At 45.9% G+C, this 19,174-nt stretch overlaps 3 protein-coding genes across 6 annotated transcripts in view; 2 read left to right on the plus strand and 1 right to left on the minus strand.

Annotated features, from left to right (window-relative positions):
* Positions 1-2,220: 2,220 nt before the first annotated feature.
* Positions 2,221-10,694, minus strand: LOC115381387 (RING finger protein 150-like). Its single transcript, XM_030082728.1, has 6 exons — positions 10,238-10,694; positions 6,831-7,081; positions 6,541-6,695; positions 6,133-6,229; positions 4,600-4,861; positions 2,221-3,859 (listed from the first exon to the last, which is right to left on the minus strand). Exons 1-6 carry the CDS (start codon positions 10,692-10,694, stop codon positions 3,741-3,743), a joined length of 1,341 nt encoding a protein of 446 aa, XP_029938588.1. The 3' UTR covers positions 2,221-3,740.
* Positions 10,695-12,315: 1,621 nt separating this feature from the next.
* The window catches only part of LOC115380944 (NACHT, LRR and PYD domains-containing protein 14-like), a 148,769-nt gene continuing 141,910 nt past the window's right edge, over positions 12,316-19,174 (plus strand). The window contains exons 1-2 of the mRNA XM_030082261.1: positions 12,316-12,372; positions 12,707-13,039. Coding sequence (XP_029938121.1) covers positions 12,861-13,039 — 179 coding nt within the window. The 5' untranslated portion in view covers positions 12,316-12,372; positions 12,707-12,860. The remainder of the gene's footprint in view (positions 12,373-12,706; positions 13,040-19,174) is intronic.
* On the plus strand, positions 15,475-18,997 carry LOC115381355 (tripartite motif-containing protein 16-like). 4 transcript variants are annotated; one of them, XM_030082679.1, is made up of 3 exons: positions 15,492-15,532; positions 15,694-15,740; positions 15,867-18,997. In XM_030082679.1, the coding sequence occupies exon 3, from the start codon at positions 16,041-16,043 to the stop codon at positions 17,517-17,519; it is 1,479 nt and encodes a 492-aa protein (XP_029938539.1). In that variant the 5' UTR covers positions 15,492-15,532; positions 15,694-15,740; positions 15,867-16,040; the 3' UTR covers positions 17,520-18,997. The 4 variants fall into 4 exon arrangements, with proteins under 4 accessions (XP_029938548.1, XP_029938539.1, XP_029938522.1 ...); XM_030082662.1 differs by having other exon boundaries at positions 15,495-15,532; positions 15,694-15,786; XM_030082670.1 differs by having other exon boundaries at positions 15,517-15,532; positions 15,694-15,736.

The raw sequence follows: 19,174 nt of genomic DNA on the forward strand, positions 1-19,174 counted from the left end.
CCCCTCAGCAGTAACATGGTGCCGTCAAGCAGCACCACCACCCGCCCAGCAGCAGTGCTTCCACCGTCAACTCGGTGTGCCTTTTCAAAACACAATCACAGCGTTGTCACTTGAAATGGTCGTGGAAACAGGCGCTACACACCATATTTACATGTCTCTCACACAGCGCAGATATTCTTCAGGTCATCATTCGGCAAACAGCAGCCGTTTGGAACCAGCATAAACTTCCTGACCGAGGATTGAAGTGAGGTTTCCTTAAGTTTTTAAGTGTTTGTGGACGATACACTGAAAAAGTTGCATGAGCTTGCCAGGTACGCCAACTTCAAACCTATCGTTAGAAGTTGAGATTTGGTAAAATCTGGATTAAAATAGGAAGTTTTTGTTGTTTGAAGAACTAACAGTAAGCTGTCAGCAGGCCTGTAGTTGGGCATAACTCAACAATAAATGACACGGGGGCTTAGCAAAAAATTACGGTGTAAGTTCTTCAATGACTCGAAGAGATATCAGCTGCTGATCCAGATCACGGAAGTATTCCGGATACCAGGATCCAGAACAGACAAAAATAGGGGGATTCCAGAGTGTCAGTCACTGGGGGGCAACACATTGAGATATGAACATGCAACAAACAGCTTTCTCCCAGACCTTGTTTGGTTGGGGAGAAATAAAATGGTTTTTTTTTATTATGTATGGTGTTGTTATTGTTGTTGGTGACTGATTTGAGCTGTGGCGGAGGTCTGCGCTCTCTGAGTGCCAAATTCTAGTTGTACATATCATCAAAACGTCTCATCTCAGGTGAACTTCTGAAAAAAAAAAAGAAAAAAAAAACAGCCTGGCACTATGCCTCAATAGAACTTAAGTCCTCGTATCTGAACACACTTTAAGCTCAGAGGATGGCGTTAACGCAGACTTACCAGATGTGCCTCATTTAAACCAGGGATCTGCAACCTGCAGCTCTCATGCCTCATGTGGCCCTTCAGCGACCCTGCAGCAGCTCCATGGATTTCACAAACAAACTTTTTTTTTTCCATTTAAAATGAAGATGTATAAAATGCTGATTAAAAAAAGAAAATATAATAAAATAAAAACTGTCAAAAAGCTTAAAACTAATATTTAATTCGATTTAATTTCATAATGAAAATATTTGAACTTATAGCAAAAATGGCTAAAATTGTCAAGAATTCATAAAAAAGATAAATAGCTGAAAAAAGACACTGAAGCAAAAAAAAAACAAAAAAAAAACCAGGTAAAGTATATCTAAATTCTAACTATTCAATGTGATTTTTAGTTTTTTCTTCATTTCAGATCATTAGCATGTTTAGCAGCTCCAGGCCAAATGGAAAACTTTGACCATGAAGGTTGCAGAACCCTGGTTGAGCTGGAGCCAGTGAAGAATGTCTGGGTCTGTGACTCCGTTCAATAGTGAATGCTCTGTCAATTCAAGAAAGAAAAATGGCTACAAACTATGAGTTGTGATAAAAACTAGAATAATGTAGACTTACCAGATGTGCTTCAAGCAGCAGGTGGAACCAATGGATCTCATCTCACAACAGTTTTTCTACTTCCTGTGTGTTTTCAGTTATTCGTTTTATGAACTTGGGAGACTAACTCTGAATTACAAGAACACCTGGATACATTATAAAGAGTTATTTTGATATTATTGAACAGATTAGGTTGAACAAAAAAAAAAAAAAATCCTGTGCCATTTTTCTGTCAATCTCATGTCATCAAGTTCTCGGGCGACTCGGAAAATGATTCAGAATCCTGAGTACAACGGGGGTCGATAAGTTTTAAGTAAATTCTTAGAAAATGTATTTCAGCGGCAGGTTGAACTTTTTAGTGTCAGATCAGATTTCAATCCATTCTTATTCATCAGAAATCAGAATTGGAAATAGAGGACAGGCTCATAAACGATGAAATCAACTTACCAGATGTGACAAAAGGAATGAAACTTGGAGCAAGTTCAGAAGTCTGTCAATTCTTCGTTATCGAGTTTGTAAACTGAAGACACCTGTTGGCGAGCTATGGAAACGTGCTGTTTTGATGGCTCGCCAAGTTTTCTGATTATTTTAAATACCCTCCCCCCTCCAAAAAAACAAAAAAAAAACAACAACAACAAAATACATGTCAGTCATGTTTTGTCTAAATTGGAAGGATTTCTGCGAATCGGAAACTGCTCCCCACCTGCCATGGTGTTGAAGGGAAAATGTAAACTTTATCAAACATTATTCACCAACTTTTAATGTTCTGTGCAGAAATCTGTTTTGGAAACACAGAGAGAGGGTGAAAACCAGAAGGCGGTCAGGGTTCGGTAACAATCAGGAAGCCTGGAAGAATACACACAGGCCAAACGAGAAGGAAAGGAAAGGAAAAAAGAAACAATACTGAGAGAAGGAGCCATTCCAAGACTGGTCAAACTGAAGTAATACTGTCAACACCGTCCAGCAAGGCCCCGTTTCCATGACGACGGTCTGACCCATTGGAGACGCAGCTTGTTTAAGGTGATAGTCATTATAGTAACAATCCAAATTGGTCGTCGGTAACATTGTTAAGTATTTCTGCTGTTGCTGTGTAAACGGACATCATGTTAGATTGAGCCGTTGCCGTGGAAACGGGGCCCCCAAAAGCATGCTCTTTTCTACCGTTCAGGCAGGCAGGGCTTTCCTTCAACATGTTTTGACGGCGTTCTCCCGTCTTGGTCAGGAAGGATCATCCCAATGCTGGCGGTCTTTATATCGACTGGTTTCAGGGGGGCGTGGCCACCCCGTCACCTCGGACTCCTTGATTGCACATTTTATCATTCAGCTGTTTGCTTCTCACACTCCTTCATTTCTTCGAGCGAAGGACTGCCTTCATGTTCCACTGACATACGTTTTGTTACAGGATCGCTGATTTTGTTGTTCGGACCGACGATTGACTGAGGCCCTATTTCCAGTGAAGACACATCATTTGTTTCAGAAAGCTTTTGTGTTTGTATCCGTTTCCATGGAAACAGCAGAAACTGGGGGCAAGGACCTGACGACACGATATGCATCACAACACTTTGGGCGTGATAACACATCACAAATGTAACACTGTAGGATCAGTAGCAAGAAGACCACACTCACCTGGCGGCTCGCTCGCAAACTTCCTCTTTTGTAACTTGAACAGTTTATCAAAAAGACTTTCTGGAAACATTAAAATTGATACTAAGAGCTGTTGAACCGATATATCAGGCAGCTCAGACACTGTTTCTAACCTGGTGTCTTTGTAGGGACAGAAATGACGTGTTGGGTTCTGAAAAGGTGACAAACAGCCTGAACAGCAGAAAAGAGAACTTTAAAATGAACTAAAGGCAAAATGAAGCCAAGAGAACTTTGACCAAGAGTTGCTGCACTGGTGTGTCCTTTCAAAATAAATGTCTCCCTTCCCCCAAAGGTTTGGGAAAAGGAAAAGCACGAAACTCGACGATGAGACTCCAGTGAGGTTGGCTCGTTCACCAGGAGACATTAATCCACCGCGCCGAAACAGAAAACTACAACCTTCCGAGTCTTTAACTTAAACTGCTCACATCTCTGGAGGGAGTGAAAAAAGTTCCGGTTCGAGTCCATCCGACCACTGCGACGTCCAAACTCTGGGTTCCCCCCGCCCACGGTCAGTTTACCGCCTGATCATTAAAAGTCTACTCAAAAAGAAAAAAGAAAATTGTCAAACGGTCCAATCCGACAGGAGTCTGGTTCCAGTTTGGTTCCGTTGTGCTGCTCTCAGGACTTTTCCCCCAGCTGAGGCTGATCCGCCGAGCCCTCCTCGTCCGAAAGACCCGTCTCCACGGCGATGACGAGCGACGCCACGGAGGCGCTGCTTGCCATTGGCTGGAAGTCACCTGGGGGGGTGAGGGGTGGAGTCACTAACTTTCCAGGAAAATAAGTAATTTACAAACTAAAAGTGCCATTGAAAGGCAGAAAGCAATTAAATCATACGTGGAAAATAGCAGCGCTAAAGTAGCATCTCAAGATTCTACCAGACTTTCCCTCAGTCAGTTTTGATGCTGATGTTATTGAAGCAGCCACCGATTTCAACATAAACCTGAAGAGAAACAGCAACTCCATAAACACAATTTCCTCAGTATGCTGATGATGCTTCAAGAGCAACGAGGCAGCTCTGGCTGTCCACATTGGGTTGCCGTCACCTCATCCAAACAACAAATGTGAAATTTTCTGTTGGCAAATTTGAAATCAAATATTTAGTTATCTTTCTGTTTGCCAGGGTTAAACTTAAAATGCTGTGATATCAGAACACTATTAACTCCGTCAGCTTCGAAACAGAAGCTTCAGCATGATCTCACCAACTAGCCCATCTTTCTTCAAAGAGACCAAACGTCTGTCTCTCTTCCCTCCGAGTTCTTTTTGCTCAGGCTGTCAGAGTTAATCGCATCAATCATGATTAATTGCGATTTCAACAATAATTTAAATTCAGTTCTAGCTTTTCCGTGTCATTTTAAATCCAACCTGGAGGTTGACTGATTTTAGACTTGTTTGTTCTGGAGAATTATTCTATGCAGATGATACAGGCATTTATCACACTGCTCCTTTGTAAAGACGCCACCAGGCGGCGGTGCGTTACCTGTGTGTGTGTCGGTGGTGGCTGTCAGGGGGCTGTCCCTCAGGGTGTCGGGGTCCTGGTAGTCCTGCGGGAGCCCCACCCGCCGCACGCCGGGGTCCAGCACCACCGAGGAGCCGCCCTCGCTCAGCGTGCCGTCACTGGATGCTCCCGACACCACGGCCTCCAGGGCCAGCACACCAACCCCGCCCACGCCGACCCCGCCCACGCCGCCCAGGGCCAGGTCGTAGTCCAGCGGAAGGTCGTCCAGGCAGTCGGCGTTCAGCTGGTGCGAGAGGGGGGAGGGGGATTTTGAAGATTTCAAAACCAAAAGCAATAGAAACCCAGTGCTGTTTGGAAGTGATCTGATGAAGATCTCCTCAGTGATCCGCCACAGTTCAAAATGAACAAAGGAGAATCGTAGATGAAAGAGTGTTTACAATCCAACCAGGTTATTCCTGGGCCACATCAATGACTGGCACCAAAATTCAAGTCGCCTCCAAGATTCCCATTTTTATCATGGGCTTACTGATATTCAAGAAATGTACAACAGGACAAGGAAAATCGACTCAGTTCATCTTTGATCACATTGAGGAGACGTTTAAGCAATTTTTTTTTCAGTGAAAACTGAAAAGTTCTGTAGAATTTTGGTGAACTGACTACAAATCAACAGTGCTCAGAGTCACTGAAGACCAGACATGGAGAAAACAGCCCGAAACCTGTCTCTATGGAAACGAGTGAAAACAAATTTTATACAACAGTACTACAATACATTCAGTGTTTATAGCATAATGTTCTTTGCAGTATGAAACAAAGAACAGCATGGTGGCCCAACATGGTGGCCCAACATGGAAACAACGAGGAATATTAGCAAGGCCCTCATGATATGGGTGGATGACACACAGAATATTAGACAGAATCTGCAGTTGAGGGTGTCCCAAAACATTTCAGGGTGTCCAGATGTTTTTTGAGTGGCTGACACACAGCGCATCACAGTGCGTCCTTCTGCCAGGCTTCTTGCCTTCAACCATATTTCTTTATCTCCCTCACACTTGTGCCAAAATAGCCTATACTATATTTTTATAAAATTGTTTCCCCACTGATGTAAATTAAATCTCCCACTGGATCAAATGTTAAAGTAAAATAAGGGAATCAGAGGCCAGTTTAGAAGGACGGGCAACACATGGTATCTCTTGACCAATGGTATCGCTCGTTACAAATCGATCACTGAAAACCGGAAGTGAAGAAAAAACATGGATTTTCACAGTAATTTTGGTGAGAAAAGATGGTTCTAACCAAAATTAGGCCCATTTCACACCGGCTGCATTATGGATCCGGACCGGAGGCGCAGTGGAACATTACGTCATGCAGCAGGAGCTGAGATATATGGCCATAGATATGCATATGGCTACTGGCATTCGCCCCCACTGTGATCAATGGCTGTATTTCCACTGGGTGCAGTTACTTTTGGCAATAGTTTCTAAAACATTGTGCCAATGGGGCCTGATCCAAATAAAAACAGATATAAAAAGATCACATTTGGAAACGGTCACTCACCGCGATGCCCAGAGCTTTCAGGATGTTCATCTTACACATGGGACACGTGCGGTGATCCAGCAGCCACGGATCCACGCAGCTCTTATGGAACAAATGTCTGAAGGAGCAAAGAGGCGGCGAGATCCACCGTTAGAAACCAAAAACACGCCGTGGGAAGAATCGAGGGGAAAAAAACAGGGTCTGATCTGTTCTCTCAGGAGAGTCGGTTCATAAAGTCAGGATGGAAACAATCAGTCGCTTTAGTTCCAAGAATATCTCAAATCAACAGACGCAAAGTCATTTTACCATCACATGGAGAGTCGCACAAAGGTCAGCTCTTTATTTCAAGAAAACTATTCCAATTTGGGTGAATCCATTTATTCTGGATCAACTTTCAGCTCCTTCTGGTTTTCTATGGCCGCCGCTCACCTGCAGGGCAGGATGCGCACCACGTCGTTGGCTTTGTAGCCCTCGATGCAGACGGCGCAGTTGTCGAAGTCTGCCTCCGTCTCCTGGTCCCCCTTCCTGATGGTGCGGACCTGCAGTTTGCTGATGGCTTTCTTGGCCGCGTCACCAAGACGGCGCTGAGGAGGCAGACAGATAAGAATACGTTTTGTAGAGAGAGCAGTGGCGACCGCGACTGAGGTTCCGTTTCCACGACCAGGTTTCAGATGGAAACGCTTTGTTTCTGTCTTATCGCTGGCCTGGCCTGGCCTTACCTGGTTTCGGTCTCGAGCGTTGGCGTATCTGAACCTCTGGATGTAGTAGAAGACGAGCCAGGCCAGAGAGATGATCATCAGCACGATGAAGGAGATGGACACGAACACCACCGACGTCCGGCTCACGTACTTCTGCAGGTTCCTGGTGCCGATGGTGATCGTCATGTTGACCGTCACGTTGCGCTCCAGCAGCAGGACGACCTCCCGGCCTTTGGGCTCGGGGATCATGATGGCGACCACATCGCCTGTGCCTGAAAACAAGGAGACATGAAGGCGTCACAGCTACAGGAATCCAGCGGACACATTGTGAGGTTCAACAACCAAGAAGTCACATCAGTTCTGAAGGCCTGTTGACACGACCGCGAATTCAAGTCAAAACACAAAACTGTTTCAGGCACCCATTTCCATGATAACACACACACAAACACACAGAATCAGGTTCATTCGGTTTGTTTTCTTGTCGTCATCACGCAGAAGCAGAAACGGATTCTTGATCACACTTCGACTTTCTGAAGATCTGTGGTGTTCTATGGCTGTTCTGGAGTCCATTTGCAGTATTTTATTATTGATCAGGCATGTCTTAGGGCGCTCAGTCTCGTCAGCTGACAAAAATATATCTCTGAGGTCTCTATCTCTAAGAAAAATGTTAAAATTTGACCTTGAACTGATTATTCATGCTTTCACTTCATGCCGTTTGGAATACTGTCATTCTCTTTTCACTTGTTTGAACACGACTGTCGGTGCTGCCCGCGGACTGGCTTCAGTTCTACTTCTGGGATCCGTGGTTCTTGTGCTGGACCGTCCAACGGACTGTACTCAACATAGTCCTAGGCTTTACTTCTTATCGTCTCATGCTAGCTGTTGCCAAAGCTGTACGTCCCTGGGAGAGGGATCCCTCCATACTGTGGTTCTCCCCAAGATGTCTTCTTTTCCCACTGGGTTTTTGGAGTTTTTTTCTTGCTGGGTCTAAGGCGGTGGTTGCTTGGTTTTGTCTCGTTACTGTGAATTTGACATATTAATATTATGCTTATTCACTGTTTTTATTTTTACCAACCAATGTAACATCTTGAAGCCCTCTGAGGCAACTGTTGTTGTGATACTGGGCTATACAAAAATAAATTGATTGATTGATTGATTGACTGTCCTAATCAGAACTCAGAAACTCCTGAAGGACCCAAAGACCCAGTTTAACTCCCGTAGAGACTGATCCTTTCAGGCTGTTGCCTCCAGACTCTGGAACCACTTGGACCTGTTGCTCTGAACGGCCAAATCTGTGGACAAATAGGCCTTCAAGATGATATTATTCAGGGAAGCTTTTAGCTGATTTTTTTACTGGAGAAATCTATGATACCGTATGTATGCCTTTTACCTTGTTCTTGTCCTTTTACTTTGTGGTTTTATCTGAGAAAAGCACTTTATGAATAAACTTTCCTTACTTACGCTTTATTTTGTGGGCACTTTCTCTCACTTTGTACTCATTTTGAATCATTTTACAGTACTGCTTCTGCATGTGTGAGCAGACGGACGATAACAACAGCCGACAGTCACCAAAAAACAATCAACTTGGCGGTCTGTCCATACGCGTGTCCTTGTTCTCCTATTGTTGATTTTTAGAGTTTATTGTTCTCTGCAATGCGTGTGTGTGGGGTTTCATTACAAAAGCAAACAACAGCACCAACTAATGGACCAACAGGAAAACTACGTCATTTCTGAAACGTAAATGCAAAAACAACGCGGTTTCACTTGGGAGCGCTTCCGTGTGAACGGGGTCTGAGTCAAACCGGCAAATTTAGCAAAACTCCTGCAATGTGTCGTATGATATTGCAGACAAACGATGGAAAAATCAACATGTGACCACAGAAAACTGGCAAGTTCACTCTGAAGTCCACATGAAAATATCAATTAGTGCCTAAAGATTTGACTAAAAATACTGTGATACAGAGGCGATGCAGAGCCTCCTGCCACCTCCAGAGTCTCTGTGTTGACCAAGTGCACCTGCAGCAACCCCGACCCACACTAACACCCACAGAACAACAGGAAGTGGGCACAACACGAGGGCTGTGATTGGTCCGCTGGGTGTCTGTGTGTGTGAGAGAGAGAGACAGAGTGTGATTTGGCAAGCCACAAGTTAAAAGCAGCCTGAGGCCACCACTGAACTCACATCGACCCCTGCAAACAAGCACACATCATAAAATGACTAAAACATGATCACACACACCAAACAACCACAAAGTGATGCAAAATTACCACAAAGTGATTCACAACAACCACAAAGTGATTCACAACAACCACAAGGCCATGCAAAATGACCACAAAGTGCTGCAAAATGATGAAAAAGTACAACAAAACGACCACAAAGTGATATAAAACTAACAAAGCGATTCAAAACAATCATAAAGTGATGCAAAATGATGTAAATGGACTACATAACAAGAGAACACCCAAAATATTGTCATGAAGTCAGAAACTGGTCACAAAAACACTAAATAGGGACAAAACAAAACACACACACAGAAAATTGATTTGTCTGGGGCATAAAAATGTTCCCCCAGGGATCCATTTCTGCTTCTGTCCCACAACAAGAAGAACAGAAACCTCCAAATGAACCTGATCCTGTGTGTGTGTGTGTGTGTGTGTGTGTGTGTGTGTGTGTGTGTGTGTGAGAAACAGCTGTTAGTTGTTGTGTAACAGATCACTACACACCGTGACTCACAGCAAAGCCTGCTTTCATCTGGGAAAGTAACAAAAGACTAAAAACACTACCTGGGCAGTGGGCCGACTCCACAAAAATGACAACCAACTACGTTTCCACGGCAACAGCAGAAATACTAAAAATGGTGTGTTTTGCATGTTGGTCCACGAGTTAGTGTTGCCCGTCGACTGATCATGTGCACAACAACACAGGACTGTCAAGTCAAGTCAGCCGTTTTCAGAAAGTTGTGTTTTCCCCGTTTTCACAGAGAGAGTTGCATCATTTTGGAGAAGTTCCACCATTTTCAAAAAGTTGCGTTTTCAGTTTCTCCCAGTTCTGTTGTCATGTAAACAGACACATAAAAATATTTAAAAAATTACTTGCAAAAATCTAAACACGTACAACGTTCATCTCTGTGGAAACAGGAAAGTAGTGCTTGTACGTAAAAAAAAGTCGTATAAACGGATCCTAAAATTAAACTTCCCGAAAGCGCCGGTTTCCTTGGAAACGAGGAAAGTTGTGTTTACAGTTTCTCCCCGTCCCACTGTCATATAAAACTGATGCCCCAAACTCGATGAGGTTTTTGCATTTTCACTGATAGACGTCGTGTGAACGGACCCCAAAACGCAACTTTCTGAAAACGTTGCTCCTAATCTCTGTGGAAACAGTGAAGCTGCGTCTTCACGTGCAGACATTTGGGTGCAGCTCCCGGTACCTGGGTGAGGCATGGTGATGGTGTCGTTGGCGTTGGCGGAGCCCACGTTGAAGATGACCACGGCGGACGCGTTGTGCGCCGCGGCGTGGCGGATCTTGTCCTTGTAGGTGCAGTTTCCCCGGGCGATCAGCGCCACCCAGGGCCCGGGCTGTGCCGGCACCGCGAACCGGGTGCCGGGGTCGCAGGCCTGGCGGTCGAGCGGGGCCGCGGGCAGCACCAGGACCCCCTTGGCGTCCCGCTTCGGGGAGTGCTCCCCGTAGCGGCCGCACTCCGTCTTCTCGGTGCGCAGCTCCGAGGTGGCCGGGTCCACGTAGGTGATGTTGACGAAGGCCGTGTACCACTCCTCCCGCTCGGCCACGGTGAAGTCCAGGCACAGCAGGTGGACGAAGCAGAAGGAGAGCAGCCACGTCGAGAGGGCCAGGCTGCGGCAGGCCGCCACCAGCGAGCCGGGGGCCATGGCGGCGCGCGGCTGAGCGTCGGTAGGTCGGTGGTTCGGTGGGTCGGTCGGTCGGAGGAGCCCCGGCCGCTCTCTACTCCCCCATGCCCGCCTCCTCTTGGCCTGTTGAACCCGCCCGCGAGCGTCTGTTCTCCCGCTTTCAGCCGCTCCTCCCGGCGGCTCCTTGCAGCCTGCCAGCAGCCTCCATTTCCAGCCGGACAAAGACGACCCACCGGGCCCGGAGTCGCCGCGCCTCGGCCCCGGCCTGGGAGCCTCCGTGTGCGGCCGGTTGGGTGCTGGGAGTCGGTGTGGAGCTTTCTTCGGGGGTGGAAGCCGCCGCGGGCCGCGGAGCTGCTTTTGTTTTGGCTGGAAAAAAGTCCGGAGCCTTCACCGGAAATAACCTTCTCAAACAATAAAAGACTCTTTATTATCCGGCGACTCCACGTGAAGCGGCGACACCAAAAATCCATCCCTCCGTCAACCAGACACTCATTGAATTACCACAATAATTGAAATCAATCGCCAGAACACATAAGTAAGAAATGTAAAAAAAAAGTTTGTCAAAAGTGTTACTCTTATTTTGAAAAACAGCACATTCCATTTCCGTCCATTGACCCTGGTCACTGCGCCCCCACCGGTGAGACGGGGAACCGCAACGGAGGACACAAAGGCACACTGGAAAAAAGCAACAAAAGACACACAAAGTGACTCAAAAAGACCCGAAAAGGACTGTAAATGGACACAAAATGTAACAAAGACACAGAAAAGTAACACAACAGGGTGTGTGACGCGATGGCATCACAACGAAAAGACGCAAAACAAAAACTATGCCGACAGAAACACAAAGAATTACAACATGAAGATGCAAAACAATCATATGACAAAAAAACGACAACAAAAATACACAAAACAAACACAATCACTACATGGATACACAATATGAACTCACACACATAAACTACAAGAAAAAGAGAAATAGAAATAAAAAAGAATACAAATAAATAAATTTTTTAAAAAAACAAAATAAGTAAATCAATAAAAACAAATAAACAGAATTATAACATTAAAAAATGTATGGACCGAAAAAAACACAAGTAAACTTAAACTTCAGGGCAGTTCCTTGCTCATTTATACTTTCTAATCTAATTGTGAATCACATTTGTGTAACACTGTCATCAGCTCAGGTAGAGAATCAGTTGGGGCTGGAAGGAATGCAACAATACGGTCCACACATAAAGCTGAATTTTGTTCTCCTGCTGCCATTTGTATCCCTTGAATCTGATTGTTCTGTCTAATCCATGGCGCCAGTGGCTCATTCAGCATCCCTGTTTTAGTAGGTCTCTCTCAGAAAGATGAGTCTGTCAGCTCACCAGTCATTTGAAGTCTTGCTGATTGGTGTCTCGAAAATTACATTGTTTAAATAAATCTTTCCATGGCATCAAAAAGGAATTTCCACTACATCAAGTGAAAAGCCCTTTGAGGTGGAGATGAGGAAGCAGAGTTTATTTTTCATCTCTCATCAGCTCCTCTTGTTCATCCTCCTTGTTTCAGTCCTGAAGAGCTGAAGTGATGCAGTTTGACCCAGAGTGTGTTTCTCAGTCTGACCACTCCTCTCCACATCTGCTCCTCCCCTCCCTTCAGATCAGCAGTGTGTTCACAGCGAACAGAGTCCAGACGTCTTCTGAGGATTTCTACTGATGTGAGTAGAAAACTGATGCTGACAGCTTGATGAGGACAGGGCTCACTGAGGGGGCTTTATGAGAAACACAGCAGCTACTTTACTCTCTCACACTTCCTCTGTGTCCACAGCAGCTAGCATTAGCTAACAGCTGGAATTTCAGTTCTTTTTGATTCAAACAGGAAGTCCAGAGATCTGATTAGTTGGAGATGAAAGAGAGAGATAGTGAGTGAGTTGAAGAGCTGAAGGTGAAAGCTTCACCTTTCAGCTGGAAGGTGAAGTGAAGCTGCTTGTTTTCCTGAATGAAATCAGTCTGTGACGGCCTCTCCCTTCTCTGCCTCCTCCTCTTCCACAGATCTCCCAGCTGAGGATCACTGACGTCTCCGAGCTGCAGAGGGCAGCAGCTCACCAGCAGAACCAGGAGCAGGAAACCAGAGGAGGGTTCAACTTCAAACCTGCTGAGCAGGAAGAGAAACTCTTCAAACTCTGGCTGCCATTGAGAGGAGAAAATGGCTCAGAGAGGATCTCAGCTGGATCCACTAAAGTTCTCTTGCTCCATCTGTCTGGATCTCCTGAAGGATCCGCTAACGGTTCCCTGTGGACACAGCTACTGCAGCAGCTGTATTCAAAGCCACTGGGATGAAGAGAAGAAGAAGGGAATCTACAGCTGTCCTCAGTGCAGGAAGGAGTTCAGACAGAGACCTGACCTGGAGAAGAACCTCCTGTTAGCAGAGTTAGTGGAGGATCTGAAGAAGACTGGACTCCAAGCTGCTGCAGCAGAGAGGAGGCAGAAGCAGAAGGAGCTGGAGGAGAGTCGACTAAACATCCAGCAGAGAATCCAGAAGCGACAGAAAGAGGTGAAGCTGCTTCAGCAGCAGGTGGAGGCCATCAATGTCTCTGCTGATGAAGCAGTGGAGAACAGCGAGGAGAGCTTCACCCAGATGATCCGTCTCATCCAGAAAAGAAGCCTGGAGGTGAAACAGGAGCTGAGATCCCAGCAGCGAACTGCAGTGAGTGAACTCAAAGAGCTTGAGGAGAAGCTGGAGCAGGAGATCAGTGAGCTGAAGAGGAAAGACGTCCAGCTGGAGCAGCTGGCTCACACAGAGGACCACACCCAGTTTCTGCTCAGCTACCCCTCAGTGTCAGCACTCAGTGAGCCCACACACTCCTCCAGCATCCAGACTGCTCCTCTCAGATACTTTGAGGATGTGGCAGCAGCTGTGTCAGAGAGCAGAGACAAACTCCAGGACATCCTGAGAGACACAGGGACAAACATCTCACTGAGAGACACTGAGGAGGAGCTGCTACTGCTACCACCACCAAAACCACCAAAACCACAGCCAGAGAGCAGAGCAGACTTCTTACAGTATTCCCAGCAGATCACACTGGATCCAAACTCTGCTAACAAATATCTGTTATTATCTGACAAGAACAGAAAAGTAACTTTAACAGAAGATCAGTCGTATCCTGATCATCCAGACAGATTTGCAGGATGTTTTCAGGTTGTGAGCAGAGAGAGTCTGACTGGACGATGCTACTGGGAGGTGGAGTGGAGAGCAAGAGTATCAGTAAATATCGCAGTTTCCTACAAGAACATCAGCAGAACAGGGGACATCAGTGAATGTATATTTGGATTAAATGACAAATCTTGGGCTTTGATTTGTTACCCAAATAACTTCACATTCCGGCACAACGACACAGACACTCCCCTCTCAGGCCCCTGGTCCTCCAGAGTGGGAGTGTACCTGGATCACACAGCAGGGATTCTGTCTTTCTACAGCGTCTCTGAAACCATGACTCTCCTCCACAGAGTCCAGACCACCTTCACTCAGCCGCTGCACGCTGGAGTTAACCTTTATGGTAATGTAGGAAACTCTGCAGAGTTCCTGAACCCTCAGGAGAGGACTCCATCAGATCTCCCTGTTCTGGGTTGTTCTGTTTGCCATGAACTCAGTACAAATCTCTCCCCAGTGTGACAGACTGCCTGCTTGCTGTTATTCCCAGTTGGGAATAGTTTGATTTCTTTAGTCATGGTGCAATTTTTCTCATTTAATCTCTCACAGTATCTATACTTTTCTTTATTCATCTGAATACTTGAAGTTGTTTCCTCAAAGTCCTGACTTCATCACTGATGGAACATTTTGTTGAAGATGGATTCTTGAAGCAGGCCAGTGGGTGTAAACGACACTTTATTTTGAAAGAAAATACAAAAGGTCAAACTGAAACTCTTTGCTTGTGTTCATTTGTTTCCCATTTAATACACTCTGGTAAGAAGTACTTTACATTACGAGTTTAAAAAAGTGCCTTGGAATGCAAAATAGCATGCAATTCAAAACACTATTAATCACAATTATAATGCATATTCTGCAATTAATCACAATTTTTAAAAAAATTATGTCTTGACTGCCCAACTGTCATCATGTCATGGAGCAAGCCCGTCTGAAACCTAATCACATGTAAAACACAGCTTCTCTTTCAATTCGGCCTCAGCTTCCTCAGCTTGGTTCGTCGAGTTAAAGACCAAAAGGTCCAAAAGTTTTCAGAGAGGTTTTACCCAGGTTTGATTCAAATATACCAGTGACCAAAAAAAACAAACAAAAAAAAAAAACAAACAAGTAAGCACATCTATTTGTGGGTCCCTTCAGGTGTTTGTCTCCTTCTCTCTGCTGGAAAGTAACCTGCGCTTTGGAGTTATACTCTTGAGAGAGCAGGCAGACACAAAACAGAAACGATGCTGACAGGAATACATACAATCACAACATAAAGACGCAAAACGACCACGAAGCAACAGAGAAAAGATACAAAATAAACACAACAAGAACGGGGATACACAAAATGAACACATAACACACTTATATTTGGGAAACATTCCATCTATTCAAGGATTATTATTGATATCTTTTTAGAGAGGTCCCGAATTGATTTGACTTTGGATTAGCCTTTTGAGGTGGAGATGAGGAAGTGGAGTTTATTTTTCATCTTTCATCAGCTCCTCTTGTTCATCCTCCTCGTTTCAGTCCTGAACAGTCGCAGAGCAGCGGAGCTGAAGTGACTCAGTTCCACCCAGAGTGTGTTTCTCCGTCTGACCACTCCTCTCCACATCTGCTCCTCCCCTCCCTTCAGATCAGCAGTGTGTTCACAGCGAACAGAGTCCGGACGTCTTCTGAGGATTTCTACTGATGTGAGTAGAAAACTGAGGCTGACAGCTTGATGAGGACAGGACTCACTGAGGGGGCTTTATGAGAAACACAGCAGCTACTTTACTCTCGCACACTTCCTCTGTGTCCACAGCAGCTAGCATTAGCTAACAGCTGGGATTTCATTTCTTTTTGATTCAAACAGGAAGTCCAGAGATGTGATTAGTTGGAGATGAAAGAGAGAGCGAGTGAGTGAGTTGACGAGCTGAAGCTGAAAACTTCGCCTTTCAGCTGGAAGGTGAAGTGAAGCTGCTGGATTTCCTGAATGAAATCAGCCTGTGACGGCCTCTCCCTTCTCTGCCTCCTCCTCTTTCACAGATCTCCCAGCTGAGGATCACTGACGTCTCCGAGCTGCAGAGGGCAGCAGCTCACCGGCAGAACCAGGAGCAGGAAACCAGAGGAGGGTTCAGCTTCAAACCTGCTGAGCAGGAAGAGAATCTCTTCAAAATCTGGCTTTTGTTGAGAGGAGAACCTGACCTGGAGAAAAACACAATGTTAACAGAGATAGTGGAGGATCTGAAGAAGACTGGACTCCAAGCTGCTGCAGCTGATCTCTGCTCTGCTGGACCTGAAGATGTGTCCTGTGATGTTTGCTCTGGGAGGAAGCTGAAAGCCGTCAAGTCCTGTCTGGTCTGTTTGGTCTCTTACTGTGAGGAACATGTCCAACCTCATCATCAATCTGCTGCTTTTAAGAAACACCAGCTGGTGGAGCCCTCCAAGAAGATCCAGGAGAAGATCTGCTCTCTTCACGATGAGGTGATGAAGATTTTCTGTCGCACTGATCAGCAGATTATCTGTTACCTCTGCACCATGGACCAACACAGAGGCCATGAAACAGTCCCAGCTGCAGCAGAGAGGAGGCAGAAGCAGAAGGAGCTGGAGGAGAGTCGACTAAACATCCAGCAGAGAATCCAGGAGCGAGAGAAAGAGGTGAAGCTGCTTCAGCAGCAGGTGGAGGCCATCAATGTCTCTGCTGATGAAGCAGTGGAGAACAGCGAGGAGAGCTTCACCCAGATGATCCGTCTCATCCAGAAAAGAAGCCTGGAGGTGAAACAGGAGCTGAGATCCCGGCAGCAAACTGCAGTGAGTGAACTCAAAGAGCTTGAGGAGAAGCTGGAGCAGGAGATCAGTGAGCTGAAGAGGAAAGACGTCCAGCTGGAGCAGCTGGCTCACACAGAGGACCACACCCAGTTTCTGCCCAGCTACCCCTCAGTGTCAGCACTCAGTGAGCCCACACACTCCTCCAGCAACCACACTGCTCCTCTCAGATACTTTGAGGACGTGGCAGCAGCTGTGTCAGAGAGCAGAGACAAACTCCAGGACATTCTGAGAGACACAGGGACAAACATCTCACTGAGAGCCGCTGACGAGGAGCTGCTGCTGCTACAACCACCAAAACCACCAAAACCACAGCCAGAGAGCAGAGCAGACTTCTTACAGTATTCACAGCAGATCACTCTGGATCCAAACTCTGTAAACAGTCTGCTGTTATTATCTGATGGGGACAGAAAAGTCACTTTCACATGGGAAGATCAGCCTTATCCTGATCATCCAGACAGATTCACTGAATGTCTTCAGGTTGTGAGCAGAGAGAGTCTGACTGGACGATGCTACTGGGAGGTGGAGTGGAGAGGAAGAAGAGGAGTTAATGTAGCAGTCACCTACAAGAACATCAGCAGAGGAGGGAATAAATGTGGATTTGGACATAACAATAAATCTTGGGCTTTAGATTGTGGCTCAAACAGTTTCATATTTCTGCACCGCAATGCCAGAACTCTCATCCCAGGTCCCTGGTCCTCCAGAGTGGGAGTGTACCTGGATCACACAGCAGGGATTCTGTCTTTCTACAGCATCTCTGAAACCATGACTCTCCTCCACAGAGTCCAGACCTCCTTCACTCAGCCGCTACACGCTGGAGTTTGGCTTTACGGTGAAGAAGGAGAATCTGCAGAGTTTGTGAAACCTCAGTAGAGGACTGTCATCAGATCTCCTTGTGTAGTTTTGTAACGGAGCCTCCACATTTCCTGAGCTCTCAGGACGACCATGTTCATTCTTGCACGATTGTCCAGGAAGAAGCGGATAGCAACTATGGCATTGGGAACAGGGAGCTGCTGGCTATCAAGCCGGCCTCTGAAGTGTTGACTTCAGGGGTCCAAACAGTTTTTTCATGGTTTGGATGAAATACAAAATCCTCCCGAAAGGCAAAGTATGCACTTTCAATCAATTGATTTGACTTAGCACTGTCCTGTCACCATGGGTCCAAGAACATTAATCCTGCTGCCCTCTTGTGACTATTTGACTCTTCTCTTGAACCTTAGACCTTTGACATGATTCTGCCTCCCACCTGTTTGGTGGAGGCAGTCACCTGGGAGGCTGAGGAGAGAGTCAGAAGTGCTCTGGAGGGATTAACAGTCCAGGGGAAGTGTCTAGGTAGCCGCCTGTCCATGTCAGTGTCCCTCGGGTCAGCTGTCATCCTGTTGGCCCACACCTCACCGTTCTCCCACCATCCAGGATCCATGACGACGCTCTTAGTGGCACTTTTGGTGCCCAGCCATGGAGAAGGACTAGCAGGACTTTCCAACTGAAAACTCCTTGTCAGCCGGTCCTGGTCTCCTGTGAACCTGGTCTGACATTGCCATGGACTTCATCACTGAGTTTCTACTTTCTAAAGCCATCATAGTGTGGGACAGACTCTCCCAATTTTTTCTTTAAGTTCAGCAGGGCTTTTTGTGATATTCTTGTGGTCTCTCCTCTTGCTATCATCCAGTCAGGCAGAGAGGCTCAGCCAAGAGCTGGAGAGTGGCCTTCTGATCCTAACTGCCCCAAATCCCTCAACATGGCCCAAACACCTTAGAATAGGCCCACCACTCTCTCTTGTGCTCCTCCAAAGGACTCGTGTCATACTAATGTGTCCCTGGTTACTAGCCTGTTATTATCGGCACTGGAGTCAGAGGTGGGAGTTCCTTCCAGTCTGGCTCCAGTCCAGCATAGTCATTGAGTCTGAGAAGGAGTCCGTCAGACTCTCTTCTGCTCTGTTTTAGTCTACAAGCAAGCAGCTGACTGATGTTCCTGGTAATCATATTAGCATGTAGCATCATTGGTGTGTGAACCCCAAAACTCTTAGCATGTAGCGTCACTGGTGTGTGAGCCTCAGAACGCTTTAGCATGTAGCATGAAGCACAGGTCACAGTTACATGCTGCTGAGTGACATCGGGCTCACTCTGCAAATGGTATTTAATAATCACTGCTATCGGTATTTGATGTCAGGAAAAGTTCAGTTCTCATGCAAGTCCTTTAAAAAAGTAGACTTGGAGCATCTGCATTTTACATGTATGAATTACTTCTTTACAGCCTATTCATTTATTGCTCAGTGTTTTGAACAGTGTTATTTTTTCTGGCTGATGTGTTGTCTGTACAATGTTTGCACTTGTGTCTTATTCAATAGTTTTTTTTTAAGGAAAAAAAATTCAAGCTCGTGTGTTTTCATTTTTCTTTCACAACTGGAAACATCTCTTCCATTCCTTCACAGTCACTATTTGTTTCGTCACATGTGCAAATTAACCAGTTAGCAGACAAGTCACGAGGGCAGCAAGTTGTAGTTGCTTGATCTGAGAGGGTTGTCAGGC

The sequence above is a fragment of the Salarias fasciatus genome, chromosome 3 (assembly GCF_902148845.1).
Source record: "Salarias fasciatus chromosome 3, fSalaFa1.1, whole genome shotgun sequence".
Classification (NCBI taxonomy): Eukaryota; Metazoa; Chordata; class Actinopteri; order Blenniiformes; family Blenniidae; genus Salarias; species Salarias fasciatus.

What these genes read in the sequence shown, in the direction of transcription:
- LOC115381387 (XM_030082728.1), bottom strand. Translation starts at nt 10,694, where the DNA reads ATGGCCCCCGGCTCGCTGGTGGCGGCCTGCCGCAGCCTGGCCCTCTCG. An exon ending in CATCACCATGCCTCACCCAG is followed by an intron (nt 7,082 to 10,237) that starts GTACCGGGAGCT and finishes CCTTGTTTTCAG; the next exon opens with GCACAGGCGATGTGGTCGCC. An exon ending in CACCACCGACACACACACAG is followed by an intron (nt 3,860 to 4,599) that starts GTAACGCACCGC and finishes TCACCCCCCCAG; the next exon opens with GTGACTTCCAGCCAATGGCA.
- LOC115381355 (XM_030082688.1), top strand. Translation starts at nt 16,041, where the DNA reads ATGTTAACAGAGATAGTGGAGGATCTGAAGAAGACTGGACTCCAAGCT.